This window comes from Corvus moneduloides, chromosome 13 (genome assembly GCF_009650955.1).
Source record: "Corvus moneduloides isolate bCorMon1 chromosome 13, bCorMon1.pri, whole genome shotgun sequence".
NCBI lineage: Eukaryota > Metazoa > Chordata > Aves > Passeriformes > Corvidae > Corvus > Corvus moneduloides.
In genome coordinates, this window is record NC_045488.1 from 5,529,045 (window position 1) to 5,547,887 (window position 18,843).

The window sequence follows — 18,843 nt, forward strand, 5'->3', positions numbered from 1 at the left end:
GGTGCAGGGGATGCAGGATGGGTGCAGGGGATGCAGGATGGGTGCAGGATGGGTGAAGGATGGGTGCAGGGGATGCAGGATGGGTGCAGGGGATGCAGGATGGGTGCAGGATGGGTGCAGGATGGGTGCAGAGGATGCAGGATGGGTGCAGGGGATGCAGGATGGGTGCAGGGGATGCAGGATGGGTGCAGGATGGGTGCAGGGGATGCAGGATGGGTTCAGGATGGGTGCAGGATGGGTGCAGGGGATGCAGGATGGGTTTTGGGGATCCACGATGGGCGCTGGGGGTGCCCTGTGCGGGGCTCCCTCCGGCCGCCAGGGGGCGCAGCCCGCCGCTCTCCGGCGCTCTGGCCCGGCAGGCCCCATCTCGCTGGTCCGCCGACCGGAAGCGGAAGTGCGGTGACGCCCTCCCGCCGCTGTGCGGTGGCGGAAAGATGGCGGCGGCCATGGCGTGAGCGGAACCCGGTGCGGCCCCAGCGGTGAGCGCGGTCGCGACCTCCTCCCAGTCCTAAAACGTCGCGGAGACCACCGCGGCCCCCGGTTCTCCGTGTCTCCTCGCCCCTCAGGCCAGCGGGAGAGTATCTGGGATCCCCGATACCTTTGGCGGGCGGGCGGTCAGCTGTCCCCGGGTTTCCCTGGAGCTCAGTCCCTCCTCAGCCCTGGGGACCGAAGCTCCTCTCTTCCTTCTAGGCAGGTGGGCCCGGGTACATCGAGGGTGACCCCTCTGTGCCCCCTTGTCCCGAGCTTCCTCCGTTGTTTTCAAGCTGTACCCTGTTTCTCTTATTTGTCAGGTCTGCATTTATCCCTGCTTTCTGGACTCCCTCCCCGGTGTATGGATGCTCCCTCCATTCCTTTGGTGTCCACCTGTGTCTGTCCGCCTTCCTAGCTGCCTCTTTCCTCTCCTGATGCCCCGCTGTCTGTCTCAACTCAGCAGGCAGGACTGCACTACAGGCATTTTTGGACTGCCCTTGTTCTCCTGGTGCCTCCCACCGAGATCTTTCTCCCAGTCTCTCCACCTGCTCCCTGTGTCCTTCCTCATTATCTTCCGCCCTCCTGAAGCCAAGCCTGTACCTTTTAGCCAGCCCCCTCGGGTGCTGTGGGTCCATGTGAGCAGGTCCCCTGTACCCTGGATTCCGTGTGGTCCCAGGGCACGTGTGCTCTCCCCGCAGGATGAAGATGAAGTAGAGCTCTGACCATGGACCATGAGGCCCCCACGATCAGGCCCCGGCGCATCCAGAACCAGAACGTCATCCATCGCCTGGAGCGCCGTCGGATCAGTTCGGGCAAGGCCGGCACCCACTGGCACCAAGTCCGTGTCTTCCACCAGAACGTCTTCCCCAACTTCACCGTGGTCAACGTGGAGAAGCCGCCCTGCTTCCTGCGCAAGTTCTCCCCCGATGGCCGCTACTTCATCGCCTTCTCCTCCGACCAGACCTCGCTGGAGATCTACGAGTACCAGGGCTGCCAGGCGGCCGAGGACCTCCTGCAGGGCTACGAGGGGGAGATCCTGGCCAATGGCAACGACCAAAGGTCTGTCAACATCCGGGGGCGGCTCTTTGAGCGCTTCTTCGTGCTGCTGCACATCACCAACGTGGCCTCCAACGGGGAGCACCTGAACCGGGAGTGCAGCCTGTTCACGGACGACTGCCGGTACGTGATCGTGGGCTCGGCCGCCTACCTGCCCGAGGAGCCGCACCCGCCCTTCTTCGAGGTGTACCGCAACAGCGAGTCTGTGACCCCCAACCCGCGCTCCCCGCTGGAGGACTACTCCCTGCACATCATTGACCTCCACACGGGCAGGCTGTGTGACACGCGGACTTTCAAGTGTGACAAAGTCATCCTGTCTCACAACCAGGGGCTGTACCTGTACAAGAACATCTTGGCCATTCTCTCTGTGCAGCAGCAGACCATTCACGTCTTTCAGGTGACGCCCGAGGGGACGTTCATCGACGTGCGGACCATCGGCCGCTTCTGCTACGAGGATGATCTCCTGACCCTGTCTGCGGTGTATCCCGAGGTGCAGCGGGACACTCAGACGGGAATGGCCAACCCCTACAAAGAGCCCTTCATAAACTCCCTGAAGCACAGGCTGCTGGTGTACCTGTGGAGGAGGGCCGAGCAGGATGGAAGTGCTATAGCAAAGAGAAGGTTCTTCCAGTACTTTGACCAGCTGAGGCAGCTCCGCATGTGGAAGATGCAGCTCTTGGATGAGAACCATCTGTTTATCAAATACACAAGTGAGGACGTGGTCACGCTGCGGGTGACGGATCCTTCCCAGGTAGAGAATCACAGAATGGTTTGGGTTGGAAGAGACCTTAAATATCATCTGATTCCAACCACTCTGCTAGGGATCCACTAGACCAGGTGGCTCAGATACTGCCTCTCTTCAGGCTGCTCATTGCTTTGGGGCAAGTGCTCAAGCACTACAATGCTGGGAGCTGTTCCTTACTGAGCCTGTGAATGTTGTTTAGGATCCCCAATACTTGATTCTTGTGTGAAAAATTGATGCCTCTGATACTGAATAACTTCTTTATCTTTTCTTTGCTTAATTTCATTGCTTCCTTCTCACCTGCAAAATGAGAAAGACCTGATGTGTTAGCAAGTCCCTTTCTCAAAGGATTGTTCCCCATGCTCATAGATGCTGTACAATCCTCTTTCCCTCCCCAAATCCCCAACTGAAGTTATTTTTAGCTGATATTTTATATAGTCCATTTAAATTGTAGAGGTGGTCTCTCTCTTTGCTCGTGTATCTTCAAGCATGTTTTTCAAATATAATAGTCTTCATTTTCCCCAGTACAATTACCATTTCTGTTCTGCCTACGTACTTAAGTCTTTCAAGCTTCAGTAAGAGGTAGTATTTATGATCTCTCCAAACTGGAGTAGCAGCTTTTAGATCAGGCTAATGGGCCAATTGCTTCTCTTTTCAGTTTAGTACTAAAGTGGAATTAGAGCAAATGTAGCTCAGTCAGTGCTGGGTCCCTCCAGATGTTTCCCAACCCTGCATGTTGATCATCTCTTTTTACTAGTTTTAGAGTGGTTGGTCACATTTTGAGCCCTGTGAAACCAAGAGATTTTTTTTTTAAGCTTGTTTTTATTCCTTTATAATCAGCTTGTTTTTATTCTGTTGAAAGTATTCGCAAGAATTTGTAATAAATCTCCAGTGCAGCATGTAGGTCTGATTGTTCCCCAGATGCTTGTTTTCTCTCATACACTTCTCTTCCCCATGTCTTTGCCAGATCCAGGACTTAGGTCCTAGAAGAAATAGACAGTAGCACTTCATGTGTTGCCTTTGTTTTTCCTGGGAGATGACTCCTGGTTTGTTCTGTTTTATTTTTCTCTTCTGTGGCATTTTTTGTTTGGGGGAGTTGCTTTGGGAGGAAATAGGTAAGTCTTAATCTTATCCATTTTGCCCACTGGTGTAAAGCTGAACGTCTGTCTCAGAAATATGAAGGCTCTGTGGAAGTGGCCTGCAGGGTTCTGCTCGTTGCTGGTGTCTGGAATGAGCTCCTGACCATGATGTACGTGTTTGTTACAGGCTCAGCTCTGCACTCTGCTGTGGTTAGTAGGGCTTTTGTGCCTGGTTTGCTGCAGAGAGCTCTGGACTCTCTTCACCCCAGGGTTACTTTAAGATGCAGTTTGTGGTTTGTTTGCAGTGTGCTTCGGGCACTGGGATTTGTGCTGCTGGAAAAGCATCTCATTTCTCAGTTCTTCCAGGAGATAATTCCAGATGTGGAGCAGTCTTTGCACACCTGTCTGAATGTAGGTGTTGTGTTAGGGCTTCCTGAATAAAACTTGGCTCACAAAATACCTACAGTTCCCATTTTTCTTCAATCTGTCAGACAAGGAACACGAGGTTTCATCCAGTTTCTCTCTCTCCTCTGGCTTCTCTGCCAAGAAGGTTGAGGAGTAGCTGTTCATGGTTGTGGGTTGTGTGTTTTTTGTCTGGGTCTGCACTGGATCCTTTGACATCTTTAAGAGAGTGCCCTGCATATGTAGCTTGGGGGTTTGTTGCTGTTGTAGGCTTGTGTTGATAGGCTTGATAGCACTGGTGTATGATTTTTGTGGCACTCAGCTGCTGCTTCCCATGCTGTGATGATGTTTTGGTGGTGTTACAGGTGCTGCAAAAAGCAGTGAGGGTTTCCTTGCTCAGGGGCATCCTGCAGATGTGTCTCTGTGTTAACCTGGCAAAGGAACTCTATTTAAAGCTGGAGGGTACTCCCTGCAGTCTTCAGTGGTTTAAATAGTTTTTCCTTCTGCTTGTCTTCTTTTATTTTCTCTCTGCTCCAACCCTTTATTTCAGAAGGGCTTCCCTTTCCTCAGGCAGTAGTCTAGTGAGTAACCTCATCTAGTGTGCTTCCTTTGGACATGTGGGGGCTGGATTGTATTATCACAGTTTATTTTGGGGCTGTAAAACAAACAAACCTTGTGATATTTGCAGGTGGGTGGGGTAGGCAGAGTGCCTGCCGTCATCCCTGAGCATTGTTTGGGAGCAGGAGGTGAAGCATTTAGGAATTGCCTCTATTGACAGAAGATTTAATCAGATACCTGTTTATACCACAGGAATTAGTTCCCTTTGATGTGCAGACTGGTTCTTTCTTTGGGGTGCCAGCACTCCTGTCTCTAATGAAAGCTACTTTTAATGACCAAGAATTAAATATGCCCTTTCCCAATGGGATGGGAATGTCATCTCCCTTTGATGTAGCTGCGTTGACACAATTTTTTGTCACCTTTTTTCCCAATTTCTTGCTCATTCGTGCCAGGATACAATGCCATTGCCAATCCACAGCATGATACAAGGGCCTTCTTGCACAAGAATGTCACCATTAAAAAGAAGTCATTAATGTCTTTCAGATTTTCATTTCTGTGTTGTCAGGGTACCTGGAGGGTACAGCTTTTTGTGGGCAGTGATGTAGTGTGTAGTACACTAAAAAGGCTCATCTCTGTGTGATGCAGATATTAAGGAGGGGAAGAAAATAATATATCTACACAGAGGTAAAGGTAATTTATGGTCAGCTAGCACTGGATCTGAAATCATTTTGTCAGCAGGAATGAAAATTAAATTTGGCACTTGAGAAGATGTTTTGGACTGGTGGAGGACAGAGAAGAAGAGAAAACCGTTGCATCCAGTTCGAGCTGAAAAATTGGAAGCTCATTAAGTTTTCTTAAATAATCACAGCTGAGAGGTGGATAATTTGGTAGATGTTGAGGCATTCCAATAGGAGAATGGATTCGTGTGAGGATGTAGGATTCTCCTGTGCTGTGAAGGAATTTGGATGGGGTCTGTGGTGAGATGTGGGGAGAAGGAAGGGACAGCTTCCCCACCCGTGCTCTCCTGGTAACCTCTGCCTCTCTCCCCAGCCCTCGTTCTTCGTCGTGTACAACATGGTGACCACGGAGGTCATTGCCGTGTTCGAGAACACGTCTGATGAGCTGCTGGAGCTGTTTGAGAACTTCTGTGACCTCTTCAGGAATGCCACCCTGCACAGTGAGGCTGTCCAGTTCCCCTGCTCAGCTTCCAGCAACAACTTTGCGAGGCAGATCCAGCGCCGGTGAGCCATTGGGAGCATGCTTTATTCCGTATAGACACACGCTCACCCCCGTCCGCTGAAGGCCAGTATCAAATACCCTGAGAAAACCAGTTCCTTTGGTCCCCTTTGCCAGGTGGTGCGAGGGTCAGGACTGTACATGGTTCATCTTGCAGCCTGATGCATCTGATTTTATATTCCACAGCATTTGCCTTGTTAGAGGAAGGAACAAAGCAGGGGCAAACCGGTGCTTACAAGAAAGGAAAGGAATTTTGAGGGAAAGATGTTTCTGTCTCTCCTTGAGCAGTAACTCTTCTGGAGGCTGTTAAGGTGTTACTGCCCAGTAGCTTTGGTCCCTGAAGACATGGTTTGTCAAGATGCTGGCATGATCGAGTTGGGTGTATTTTGCCAAGTGATGTTCTCTGAATTTAGTGTGTATCAAACTGTGTTCTGTAGCATTTCCTCGACATCAGTCACCAGCTCGTGGTTCTCATCACTGTGCTAGGAGAAAAGAAACTCATCCGCTTAGTTCTGTTGTGAAAGCTGAGCAAAATACCAAAATAACCTGGGTTTCTAGAATATGCTTTAGCAGTCAGATGTGGTTTTAATGAGGCAGAGTGTGTTATTTCTCTTGGAATAATTTTGTTGTGACTCAGGGTGTTTTGTTCTTACAGTGAGTTGTTTCACATCATCCAAAGTACTTGGCATCCACTCATGGGCATCAAGCTTCTGTTGACTTCAGGCTGATGTCACACAAGTATGATGAAGTTGACTATGTCTGTAACTTTCTAGAGCTGCCTGTCAGGAAATCCATAATGCTTAATGGAAGAGAGAATGAGAGAACTCACCAAAGACTTATGAAGAACAACTCCTGCCTTTTGTTAAAGTAGGAAGGAGAATCTTTTCATCTCCTTGCTACAAGGGCCAGTAACAAGAGTGTTGTAACTTCCACAGCAAAGTATCATAGAGCATAAACCACAATGAGCTGGCTTTTGGCTGAGTGTTTACCCTCCTTGATGTTATGACGTCCCTGCAGCCAATCTGACTGTTCTCACACATGGAAAGCTTCAAATTTTACTTGAAAAGAGAAATCCAGCCTCTGTTAATCTCTCCACCAGGAAGAACTTTCAGCTCACTGTAGTTTCTGGAGAGCTTTATGCTTCTCATCAAGGTTCTTCTTCATCTAAGGTTTCTTCCTGTATGCATTTAAAACAGTGGCTGGAGAGAGGAGGAGTCTCAAATCAATGTTAAGGGCTCAGTTGTTACTGTGAAAGCCCCCTGGCTTTTGCTCCCGCTGTTTCCTGGCTTCATGGTAAAACTTGGATTGACTGTAAGATGCTAATCCATCTCTCCCTGTTTCTGATCCTGTTCATTTCCTGTACTGCAGAGCAGCTGGGTCCAGACCTTGTGGGTAGGCACATTCTTCTCCTTCTGTCACTTAGGACATTCTGAGCGAAACAGTAATGATGAGGGAGGATGAAAAGGTCAGCAGAACTGGTTGATGCTTGAATCACATTGATACATCTTTGGAAATGAGCTGTTTCAGTTCTTACACTGCTGCTGTTTTCTTTCCCTGTCAGTTTTCCTGCTTAGTTTATTTAAGCTGTGCTGTTCACCTGTGGCTTTTGTGAACAAAAGGTGTCTCTTGGTTTGCTGCAGGTTCAAAGACACGATTGTGAACGCCAAGTACGGAGGGCACACGGAGGCCGTGCGGCGGCTGCTGGGGCAGCTCCCCATCAGCGCCCAGTCCTACAGCGGCAGCCCCTACCTCGACCTGTCCCTTTTCAGCTATGATGACAAATGGGTGTCAGTCATGGAGCGGCCCAAGACCTGTGGTGATCACCCCATAAGGTATGGGACAGGCCAGGGAGCTGTATGTGAGGAGAGAGTGCAAGGAGCACTAAAGCATCTCTGCCATGTGGCGTCAAGTGTGCAGGAAAGGGAATAGATGGAAGCCTTTCTCTTAGGAAATCCTTTCACCAGGGGATTTATTTCAGCAGTTCCACAAAAGTTGGCCTCTCTCCTTTACAGTAATGTGGATGTGTGGGAGGGCTCTTCATGTTTTCTTGCTGAGCTGCTCTGCTCTGGGGAAGGTTTGGGTGGTGAAGTCTCAGCCTTTTCCATATGAATGGTCTTATTCCTCCTCCTCTTCTTGCAGTGCTGCCGTTGTGTTTGGGTTGCAGAGTGATACAGCTCTGATGTCTGCTTTCCTATGCTGGAAGGATCCTCTCTGAGCATGTGGGTTTAGTTGGCAAGGATCGTCTAGTTTGTCCTGTGAATAAAATAGTATCTGGGCTAGGTGTTACTCAGAAAGCTTGTGGTATTGATTGAACTGTTTTCAGACTTGCCTTGTTTACTGTTCTCACCCTGGGAGCTGTATGCCTTTTCATACTCCCTTCTCTCTGTGATCTGTAAGAAATTTCTGTCTGTAGTAGGAATTTTAGCCAGGTGTCACGGCCATTCTGTTCCTCTTCTGTCTGAGTTTCCAATGCCAGCAGAAGGAATAAGTCTGACCTTGAGAATAAGGAGGTTTGCAATGCTTCTTGAAGAAACATCAGGACTATTTATTTCTTTCTGTTGCTTGCAGCCATGGCTGCAAGAGGTAGTGGTTAAAAATCCAACATCTCTCTGGCTTGAAAGGCTCAAAGAGCCCGAGTTATCCAGGCAGAACAGTCTTTCTGCTCATAGTACTGCAGAAGCAAACCTATGCTCTGAAAACAAAGAGAGCCTTCAGTGTCTGAGCGCTTTGTTTAGTGACTGCACACATGTTGGGGGCTCAGGCAGCCTAGGGAGATCATTCTGGACCGCTTCCCAACTTTATGTTCATCAATGCATTCTCAAAAACTGGTTTCATATCCCCCCTGGCCCTGACTCAGGTGATGGGGAACTTCTGATTATTCCTGCACTCTCAATTCCCAAATTATGTATATTTAATTGATTCTTCTGCCTGTATGATTTGGTTTGATCTCCAGCTTCCATGTTATCTGCAAAGAAAGCCTGCCCTTTTCCCCCTTGTCATGCTTGGGAAAACTTGCAGGGTGGCAGTTGTCTGCCAGCGCCAACCTGCGCCCCTCTCCCGCCGACAAAAGGCAGCAGAACTGCAGTCATTTGCTGCGGTGGAGTCTTTGTAGTAAACAAAGCCAAGTGCCACCTTCCCTCCCTCCCCTGAGCAAAGCAGCGTTTCAGAGCCAGGGCTTTTAAAGCTCAAAGCTGTGCAGAGTCAATTAGGACTTGAATAGAGCCTCGGAGCAGTGGGGCTCCTGGTTTTTGGAAAGTAAGCAGAAGATGAGGCGCTAACCTTAACCATTCAGTAGCTGAAATGGTGCTGCTGTGGTTCTCACATGCAAAACAAAGGGATTAATAAAATAATGCTAGCTGCCTGTTGGGGTTAGAGGGCTTGGAAATGAGGGACCACAGGATTTGTAATGTAAGTCCTATAATTGTCTGGAATGGAAAACCCTTCAGCAGCTATGGGTGTTATAGCCTGTGTGCAGTTTCCTGGCACGATGTGTGAGCTAGGAAGGCTTCCAGACCTTTTCCACATCAATTCAATATTTCTGTGCACTGATTCCCTTTAACCCTTAGTGCTTTTCTGCATCCCAGAAGGTTCAACTCTGCCTGCTTAAGAGACCAGTGGTTGTTTGCTGTCAGGTGGGAAGGACTTCAGGGTCCCCATCACCACCGCCTTCCTGTCTCTTTTCAGGAGGCTTGAAGAGATACTCAGTGTGTGAAATGATGGCACTTGAGGGAAGAGGCTCTAACACAGCTCTACCTATAGCAGGGGGTCTCTAAAATCCATCTAGATGGCTAATAAGAAGCCATTTAACAAAAGAATTGGTCTGCAGATAAATCTTCCATTTTCCTAGGGTTTGAAAAGGCTGGTCTTGCTGTTTCTGTTGACATACAATTTTATATTGCAGTGCCTAATTTATCCCCAGAATGAGAGCCCATGGAAATGGCCTCTGATTGCAGAGCACTTTTAAAAATACATTTAAAAATACCAAACTGAGCACATCTTTAAGATTACAGGGAGCTTCATCTTGAGTAGTAAATTGTTGTGAATTGGGGGAGAGAGAGGAACAGACGGGGGACTGTGCTTTATTTAAAGAATGACCCTCTGCATACCCAGCCTTGTGTAGGAGGGAAAGGGCTTTTTGAAAAGCCAAATACCAAGATTGTGACTCTCTTGCTGGGTTCTTGTGTGCAATTTTCAGGCAGGGCTGGCTGGCACTTTGGTTCAGAGGAAGGGAGAGGAGAGTGGCCCTCCAGGAAGAACATGAGGTTCTCAATAGGCTGTGTTGTTAAAATGTGGAGTATGTCTGCTCCTGACACAGCATCGCTCGTGTCTGTCATCATCCGTTCTTCCAGGCTGAGAGCTGAGTGCATCGTATTGCTGGCAGGGGGGAGATGTGCTCCGACATTAAAAGCATTCTTGGAGTTAGAATCAGAGGAAAATGCAAAATACCTGCATGCACTAAGTGTTGGTGGAAAAGGAAACAGCTGGGAGGCATAATGGCAGTTCTGTGCCTGAAGCTGGAAGAGGTCTAATGAAAATGGTCTAACAGAGAAAACTTCAGGGTGAGGACTTGAGTTGGAGCCCAGCTATTTGGTGAAGGTACCACATCCAGAAACCTCCACCACTACATCCCAGAAACCTTCTCCAAAGTCTTGGGGAGAGTGGGATCCTCGCAGAAAGTCCAGTGTTGTGACAGCAGCAGAGGACAGTGGTGTTACCTCAGCTTATGCCAGTTACACAGAGTGTGCAGAGGAGGTTCAAGAAGCAAAGAGCTTCCCTGGACTCATCTGTCTCTTTAGCACTGTTTGCCTCATCCCCCTGACAACGTTCCCTCTGTGCTGGAGCTGTGTTCCAGAGCTCACCTGTTTGGAGATGCACATGAGCTTGACCCACAGGCAGGTCCGTGGTTGACAGCAGAAGGGCATAAGGTTTTCCTTGACCTCTGTCCATGCTGTGATTGTTGAATCCAATTCATCAGGTACCTCCTGCCCAGCCTATTTCATTAATGCTTTTTTGATGGAAATCTAAAAGGAACTGCAAAGCCCTGCTTGAACTGTACAGTACAACATGGCATCCTTGAGCAGGATTGGATCGACTTCCTTGACTGAAGAGGGAAGTAGCAGGCACAAGGACAGCAGTGTAAAGCCTTCCCTGGCAGGACCAGGGGGAGGAAAGGATGGCCTGACACTCTCAGTGAAGGCCATTGCTGAGGGAAGGGAGCTCAGTTCTGTATGGTATATCTGCCTTAGCGATGGAGGGAAGCAGCTTGCAATAAGAGAGGATGGAGAGCCAGCACAGGTGGGGTCTGAACCAAACTGACTCCCTCTTGTGAAGTCAGCTTTGTCCATCAAAGTGACAGGCAGAGTTCTCTCACTGCTAATAATAAAATGAAGTGATGCTTTTCTAGACAGTGGAAAACAACTGCCCTGAGAGGGACTTTCCTTCAAAGCCAAGAGCCAGACACCCAGCTGAGCACCTTCTGCCCCTCAGGGAGCACCAGAGCTTGAGCGAGGCACTTGTCTCTGTGTGCAAAGAGCCCAGATGGCAAAGTCAATAGTCGGGAACAGCCATAATTGACTTTCTCTTCCTTTCAGATTTTACGCTCGTGATTCTGGCCTGCTGAAGTTTGAGATCCAGGCGGGACTCCTGGGGCGCCCCATCAATCACACAGTGCGGCGCCTGGTCGCCTTCACCTTCCACCCCTTTGAGCCCTTCGCCATCTCGGTGCAGCGCACCAACGCCGAGTACGTGGTGAACTTCCACATGAGGCACAGCTGCAGCTAGAGGCACCCGGGGCTGCTCTCCTCGGCTCCTTGGCGTGCCACAGGCGTGCCACAGCCAGACGCTCGTGCCTTCTGGGAAACCCAGCCATCGCTTGTGGCAAGAAGCCTCACCTGGGAGCTCCTACCAGTGGCATCTCGCAGGGCCCTCAGCCTCAGCTGTGGAAAGCTGAGCCACCCCAGTTATGGGGGTGGATGTTTCTTCTGACCCTGTTTGTACTGCGGAGATCCCGCTGCATTAAGTGCTGCTGGCCTTCCCTGTTCCTGTTGATGAACAAAGCATAGCTGAGGTCCCTTTCCTGGTTTCCCAGAGGCATGTCTGTTTTTTATCCTGCTGTAGGTCTTAGGATGGCAGAGATGGAGCTTTGCATCACACTTGTGGAGCGCTCCCTTCTGCACTGGTGCTCTCCTACCTGTCACAGAGGGAAGGGATGGGAGCCATGGGGAGGGCTTGGATACAAACAGCTACCCCTGTTTGTATCTTCAGAATTGCAGGGGAAATGAGATCCTGCTCTCATCCAGACAACCTGCTGTTGCCATTTTAATATGCAAGAGGTCTGGAAAAAAAAGTGTGAGAAATCACTACAGTTGAGAGACATGAGGTGTGTTCCTGACTCTTATGCAAGTCACTTAATCTTTGTGCCTTAGTATTGTAGAAGCTCCTAAGTGAGAGGTGGTGCTACACCAGCAGGCCAGGGCAGCTGGTTGTGTCTGTAATGCACGAGGAGGTGGGTGCAGGAGGAAGATGGGTGTCTGGGAAGGGTGTGGGGAGCAACAGCAGCTCCTTGGTCATGTCAGAGGGACTTTTCTGCAGTATGGGGGTGAATCCTCACGGCCACCTGCAGGTTCTGCTGCTGAGAAGAGGGGAGACCTAGCTGCTAGCACCCTCCTGTGTGTTGGAGTACCAGCGTGGTAAATTAGTAGGGTTTGCCCAGGAAGGAGGGTAGGTGGAGACCTGAATTCATGTTCAGTGCTGCGGGCAGGCAGTTTGGAGATGAACTTGTTGACTTAGGTTGCTTACCTCTCTCTGTTTGATACACTGTTCTCTGTGAGAACCCAGATGCTGTTTTCAGGCTTCAGAGCACAGCTGGCCAGTGTGTCAGTGTTGGCTGGACCACAGCAGTGTTTGTGCTGCTGATAAATTAAGCTCCTGGGTGTAATTACCTGCCACTGTGGGCTGGTGAGGCTGCTGGCCTGCCCTTCTCTCTTAAAAATGGAGGTTTTGGTTGTAGGTCAGCATTTAGGGGTTTTTACACGAGGGCTGGTTTATGACTGGTTGCTGCCAGGCAGCACAACCATCCCAGCATCATGATGTGCTCCATCAGAAGCTGGAGCCTGTTCTTGTCCCGTTCCTATAGGAGGTACAGCAGGGGCATTAGAAAATTGGTGCTAATACACAGGAGACCCTCTACATTAAAGGACCCTGTGGGTGTCTTGTTTGGACCAAAATGAGCTGTGGGTGATGTGTTGTGGCCACATGCCTGTGAAGAGGAGTGTTGGAGTCATGCATTCATTCTGCTGGTGATGCAGAGGAGAAGAACTGCATGGTGGTGGTGGTGCCTGCTCGTGGCATGAGTGGTGGACCTCAAAATTAAGGGTGTCTTGGGGTCCTTGAATCAGCCTTTGCTCTCTGCCTCACAGTACTTCTCTCCTGGCCTTGCTAAACATATTTCTAGGGAGGACATTGCATTTCACTGCTCTTTTCCTGGTGTTGGCACTGTTGGTGTCTCAGGTCTGTCAGGAGTGCTGGCGGGTCAGGAGACTGCTAACAGAGGAGGTGTCAGTGCTTTAGCTGCGGGTTCCTCTCATCTAATAACACTATTTGTCAAGGTTTTAGGGTTTTATCCTGTGATCTGTTCCTCAAACATTCAATTAAAGCTCCAAGTGGAGAATTGTTTGCACACTGTAGATCATGGGTTTACCTCCCTCTGCACCACTCTCACAGCTGTTCACACTTCAGTATGGGACTCTTTTTTTCCCCCTGCCCCAAGCTTGCAGCAGCTCCATCTGAGACTGCATTTACTCCTTGGTGTCACAGCCTCGGGAGGTCAGTGCCTACTAAATTAACTGTCAGATCTCCATTTAGACTTTTTATCAGTGGAAAAAATATAAACTTCAGCATTTCTGTAGTTGGGGCTTTTGCCAAGTTCAGGCTGCCCTGTGTGAAGCAGAGAGCGTGGCACGGATTGTTGGACTTGGGGCTGAGAAACCAGAGATCTGTTCTTAGCTCTGCTATTAAATTCTGAGGCTGGGGGCAAATCTCTTCCTGCTCCAGCTGGTGTTTTCTTCTCCGTAAATGAGGCCAAAAACATATTTTCAGCTTTTGTAAAACACTTGAGATTCATGGATAAAAAGTGCTGGATAAATGCTAAGTATTTTCTTATTATGTGTGCAGACAAACTGATCATTCTGGGTACTAATTGCCTTGGAGTAGCATAGCAGATCCTCTGGTCTTGGCTGCTGTATTTTATATCAACAACAGAGTTAATTTTATTACAGACATGTATGGAAAGAAAAGTCTCTCATGCTTGAAATTTTGATGCTTGTATTTAAGAAACAAAAAGTGTGTGTGGTGGGGAGGGTGGGAGAAAAGGGGAGATATTTTCTACCTGATATTTTTCCTAGGTTAGGGTAAAGATTCTGTTAAAACCAGAATAAACAAAATTTGCTTTAAGAGTCTGATTTATTGTCTTTGTCTTCCAAAAATCTGAAAGATGTAGATGGGAGTTCCTTCACTAAGAAGAGATGGCAGGGGTATGCCTTGGACTGTGCAGGCATCTCACATGGGAGTTTGCTGCCTCTTCCTGGCACTTGGAATTCAAGTGTGCTCAAGAATGTTCCCACCTGAGGCATTTCTGTAGTTCCTGCAGATTTCTGAAATTCTTGTCTACATGAACTAATGCTGGTTACGTTTTTTCCTTTGTACGTTGTTACTCGCCCAACTTGTATTCAGGGATTCTTCCTTTGTTCCATTTACAGCATTTGTCTAACCTTTTGGTAATTTTCTGCATGATCAAGGGATGAAAGCTTGTTGTGGTTTAACCCCAGCTGGCAAGTCAGCCCCACACAGCCACTCGCTCACTCCCCCACCAACGGGACTGGGGAGGGAATCAGGAGAGTAAAAGTGAGAAAACTTGTGGGTTGAGATAAACACTGGTTAATGGGTAAAGCAAAAGCCACATGCAAGCAAAGCAAAACAAGGAATTAATTCCCACTTCACATGGGCTGGCAGGTGCTCAGCCATCTCCAGGAAAGCAGGGTTCCATCCCCTGTGAGTGCCCCAGCCAACAGCAGCACAAAGCTGAACACACCTTGTCTGGCACAGCAGCCTGTCCACTGCTTTTAGGCTGGGCTAAGGCACTCAGGTTTTCCCTGTGCTGCTCCCTGCCTCTTTGCAGAACAGCGTGGCTGAGACCTCAGCAGCATCCCTGTCTGTTAGTTCCTCTAACCATCTGCATCTTGAGCATGAAAGTGATTTTCCTTTGAACCTTTCCTCTGTTTTCCTGTGTGCAGTTCCCAGATGCTTTCCTGTGCAGACCTTGAGCACACCAGAAAGCTCTTGAGCCCGTGGCTTTTCAGATAGGCACTGAGTGACAAGGAGATGCTTGAGCTGGAAACTGTGTTTGGCAGCAAAATCTCATCTTTTGTTGCTTCTTGTGCTGCCTTTGCTTTAAGAAAAAAAGTAGTGAAAGCAGGACAGTTGCATTATGTCTTATATAAAAGGCAATAGACAGCAAGGCACAGAAATCCCTTCAGAGTCAAACAGATGGATATGTTTAAGATGTGTCCCTGCTAAAGATTCCTATCAATTAACCTTCCAGTGCTTGTGGCTGGCCCTGATTGAGCTGCCTGTGTGTACTGACAGGACGTTCCTTTTGCTCAGGTGCTGCATCTATTAAGCTCTTCCCTTGGTCATTTTGACCCAGCTAAAAGAACCAGATTTCTGATGCTTTAAAAAATCTCTTTGTTTTTCTTGTTTATGATCTCTGTCTTGCTGCTTTTCTGCCAGCTTTTTCCTGCCAAAGAGCTCTCAGGGCTATGGGCAGAGAGGTGGTAAAGGGATAGCAGTGAGACATTTGGCCCTCTGTCCTTCTGTGAGCAGACTGATGCACACTGCAGAGCAAACTGATGTCCTTGTGGGCAACGGGACAGGATTTTGTGGGTTTACTTTGGCCTTGCTATCCAAGTTCCAGAGTCTGTGTCATTCATGTGCCTGAATGTTGTGCTTCCCTGTCTTGTTACACGGTTGTAAAAGCTTTTCTGGTCAAATACTCCTCAGGAGGAGGGAATGGTGAAATGGCTTTTTATTTTTTTTATTGTTTTCCTTGTTCCAGGGCTGTGGGGGCTGTGGGCAGTGCAGTTCCAGCCTGGCGCTGGCTCAGGCAGCCCCAGCCCCTGCTAGAGCTGTTTGCTGGCCAAGGTCTGATTTGACTTTGTTTCTCTTGGGCAAGAGCTGGACTTGTGTAAGGAAATGAGTTCTCAGAAAAATACTGATGTGGGAAAAAAACCTGAATGGCACCTTTTTTTTTTAATGATGTTTTGACATAAAAATACTGCAGTTTTAAACTAGCAATCTGGAAACTGGTAATTCATGGGCGACTGCTGTGGTCCTGCATGTGAGAACTGGAAAGAGGCACAGTGCCCCTGGTTCTGGACACTAAGGGTTGTGCTGCAGCATCTGGGTAACATGTGGGTCCTCACTTGGTTAATGAGTTGAGGACAGTTACAGAGGAATGTGATGGGATGGCTCATGGATGCCCTTGAATAACATTACCAAGTCCCCAGCATTTGCTGCATTCTGCTTTGTCCAGGTATGAACTGGAGCCTTTGGAGGAGTTTATTTTCTGTGGATGACAGAACTAGTTTGAGTTCAGTCTTTTTAAAGCCAGGAACATGTTACTTCTACTTTCCATGGCTGTCTTCTTTCCTTCTACCCAGCAGCTTTGCAAAATGCCAACTGTAGTCCAGAGCAGCCCTGGCTTTGCCCAGATGACTCCCTAAGCCCCTGTTTTCGGCAGTGAATCGTTCCCTCTGAAAGCTACTCTTGCACAAGTTCATCCTTCCCTCTGCCAGTGTCCTTCCTCTATCCAGGTGTGTTGCAGCAGCATCAGGTGGGGAGGCAGAAGGGTATGAGAGGGAGTTGGGTGGCTGAGCACACTCTCTCTGTCCCAGTGCCTGCCTGGGCAGCAACTTCTGGTTACCTTGGATGGGGCAGGTGAGGATGCACTGGCAGCACTGACATCCAGCCCTGGGCCTGAGCCCTGCCAGCCTGGGGTGCTGGAGCTGGGATGTGTGGGACCAATGGCTTAAGGGGCTTGGAGGGATGAGAACCAGGCAGGTGGCAGGGAATCCCTGCTAGGGCCGTCTGGCTGCTGCTGGACGTGATTTTAGGGTGTTGTTAAGAGCAGTTGGCAGCACAGCGTCCGTGTGAGTGCCTGCTCGCTGCCGCTGAGTTGGTCATTTGATAGCTCCTCGGTGCTCCTCGGAGGCCTAAAATGGAGCAGTGCCGGATTAAATGTACCCAGTGCCCTTGGTGAGCTTGGGGAGATACGATCCTCGCCCTCCCGCCTCCGACCTGCTGGCGCCCAGTGCCATCGCCACAGCAACGGGGAGAAACAGCCCATCCGCATGGAAACGGCCTTGCTGTGCCCGGCAACCGGCTGGGGAAAGCGGTTCAAATGGCAGGTGTGGAAAGGTGAGGGGCACCAGCACCTCTGTGGCGACCAGCAGGGAGCCTTGGCCCGAGCTGCTGGGGTGAACACACATCCTGTGGGTTACTGCAGCGCTGGCACTGTCCCTGCATGTGGGACTCCCATCCCAAAACACCGGCATTGGCCCCAGTGCAGAGCCAGTATGTGCTCCTGTGTCTCTGACTGTGAGGGATAGTTTTCATTGCTGCTGCCCTGTTTTTTTGGGGCTGGTCCTGAATTCAGTGTAAGGTCCAGATTATCTGTGCTGATACCTACAGCAGTGTGGGTAGGTCACTGGTTCACCCCTGACTGGTTAGTACTTAATGCTTGTAAAATCCCTCTTTGTAAGGAAGGAGCAGCAACTGGCAGCCAAACAGGGTCTCTTGTAACATAGGACAGACAAACGTCATCTCCACAGTGCAATTGTGCAGTGCAGCCTGTCTGGCTTTGGGCAGGAAAGGCAGTTAATCTCTCCTCATCCTGCCTCCTACCCCTTAAATCCCCCATCGGCTGCTTCCCCAGCGAGGGCTCAGATATGAAGGTGATATTGGTGCTGACCTGCTGGCTCTGATAAGGGCTGGAGAGAGTCGCTCTGCTGTGCAGCTGCTTGTGGCCACGCAGGGTTTGTTCCAGTTTTACGCTGGCCCTTAGGTGACTGTGTCTCTTGGCTGCAGGATCACTGGGAAGGGGATCTCCCCAGCCAGCAGCACTTCTCTTGGAGGGATTTTGGTAAATGGGGCTGGTTTTACAACCATGTCCAAGGACAGATTGTCCCAGACCATCTCCCAGTGCTGGAGAAAGCTGCTTCCCAGCCACTGGCATCACTAAGAAGTCCACAGGCTGGCCAGTCTGAAGTAATTTGCATTTCTTGGTCAGTTTGACCCTGGCAACTCAGGAAATTGCTGTTTCTGTGGATTTGTCAGGAGCAAATGAAAGGCAGCACCCAGGTCTTGCCAAGGGGCTGGGTGAGAGCCTGGCTGGCAATTAGAAGAGCAAGTGGTGTGCCTGCAGGCTGGTGCATGAAGAGGTAAGAGTTCTATTTCACCTCACCTTGGAACCTGCAGAAGAGGCAGAGGATGGGAGAATGGGGGATGAAATATGTCATTCTCCTGCCTGGGGCCCCAAGTTTTATTTGTTGTCTGGAGCCCTGTGTGGGTGGGAAGCCTGGCCTGCTGCTGTGCAGAGGAGCCCCTTGAGCCCAATCCTTTCTCCTTTCTGCTTGCCTTTTTTTTAGAAAAACAAGTGGTGAAGCTGCTGCTGGAAGCAGCTCTCCCAAGCAATGGCTGTTAGGGCTCGGGAGCTGCTGAGAGGTTTGGGTCCAGGTGCACAGCCCCGACTCTCAGTGGATGTGGGCACAGGAGGAGGGTTACGGAGAGGACCCTGCCAAGTGGCACTAGTGCAGGGGAAGCTTGGAGAGCTCAGCAGAGGAGGTGTGAGTGGTTTCAAATAAAACAAAAATCGAGGCTTGGCTCCCCTCTGCATCTCGCCAAGAGGACCCTGCAGCCCTGCTTCACCATCAGTGTGGGGACTTGGATGCTCTTAAGGCTGTTCCTTAGTAAAACCTCTGAGCAGTTCCTACTGCCATCGAGTAGCCATTAATGCCTCTTCAGGGGAGAGGAGCGCATTGGGAAAACACAAAAACAATCCAAGGGCCCTTTATCTCTTTTTGGTCTGAGAGGTGGTGGGCTGAGGTTGGAGGGGAAGAGGGGCCGGGTAGGGATGCCAGCCATGAAAGCAGCACTGTGATTACCTGCTGAAATCTGAGTGCAAAAACATAACCTGATTTAAACTGTTACTTCTTCAAGGCTCCCAGGTGTGCTTTAGGGTTATAA

General features: G+C 49.6%; 1 protein-coding gene across 4 annotated transcripts; it reads left to right on the forward strand.

The window, feature by feature from the left end:
* The first annotated feature begins 367 nt into the window (after positions 1-367).
* On the forward strand, positions 368-13,995 carry DET1 (DET1 partner of COP1 E3 ubiquitin ligase). Of its 4 annotated transcripts, none has more exons than XM_032122800.1 (5): positions 368-465; positions 1,170-2,278; positions 5,359-5,549; positions 7,185-7,376; positions 11,136-13,995. In XM_032122800.1, the coding sequence occupies exons 2-5, from the start codon at positions 1,196-1,198 to the stop codon at positions 11,323-11,325; spliced, it is 1,656 nt and encodes a 551-aa protein (XP_031978691.1). In that variant the 5' UTR covers positions 368-465; positions 1,170-1,195; the 3' UTR covers positions 11,326-13,995. The 4 variants fall into 4 exon arrangements, with proteins under 4 accessions (XP_031978691.1, XP_031978689.1, XP_031978692.1 ...); XM_032122798.1 differs by having other exon boundaries at positions 379-479; XM_032122799.1 differs by having other exon boundaries at positions 410-694.
* Positions 13,996-18,843: the final 4,848 nt, after the last annotated feature.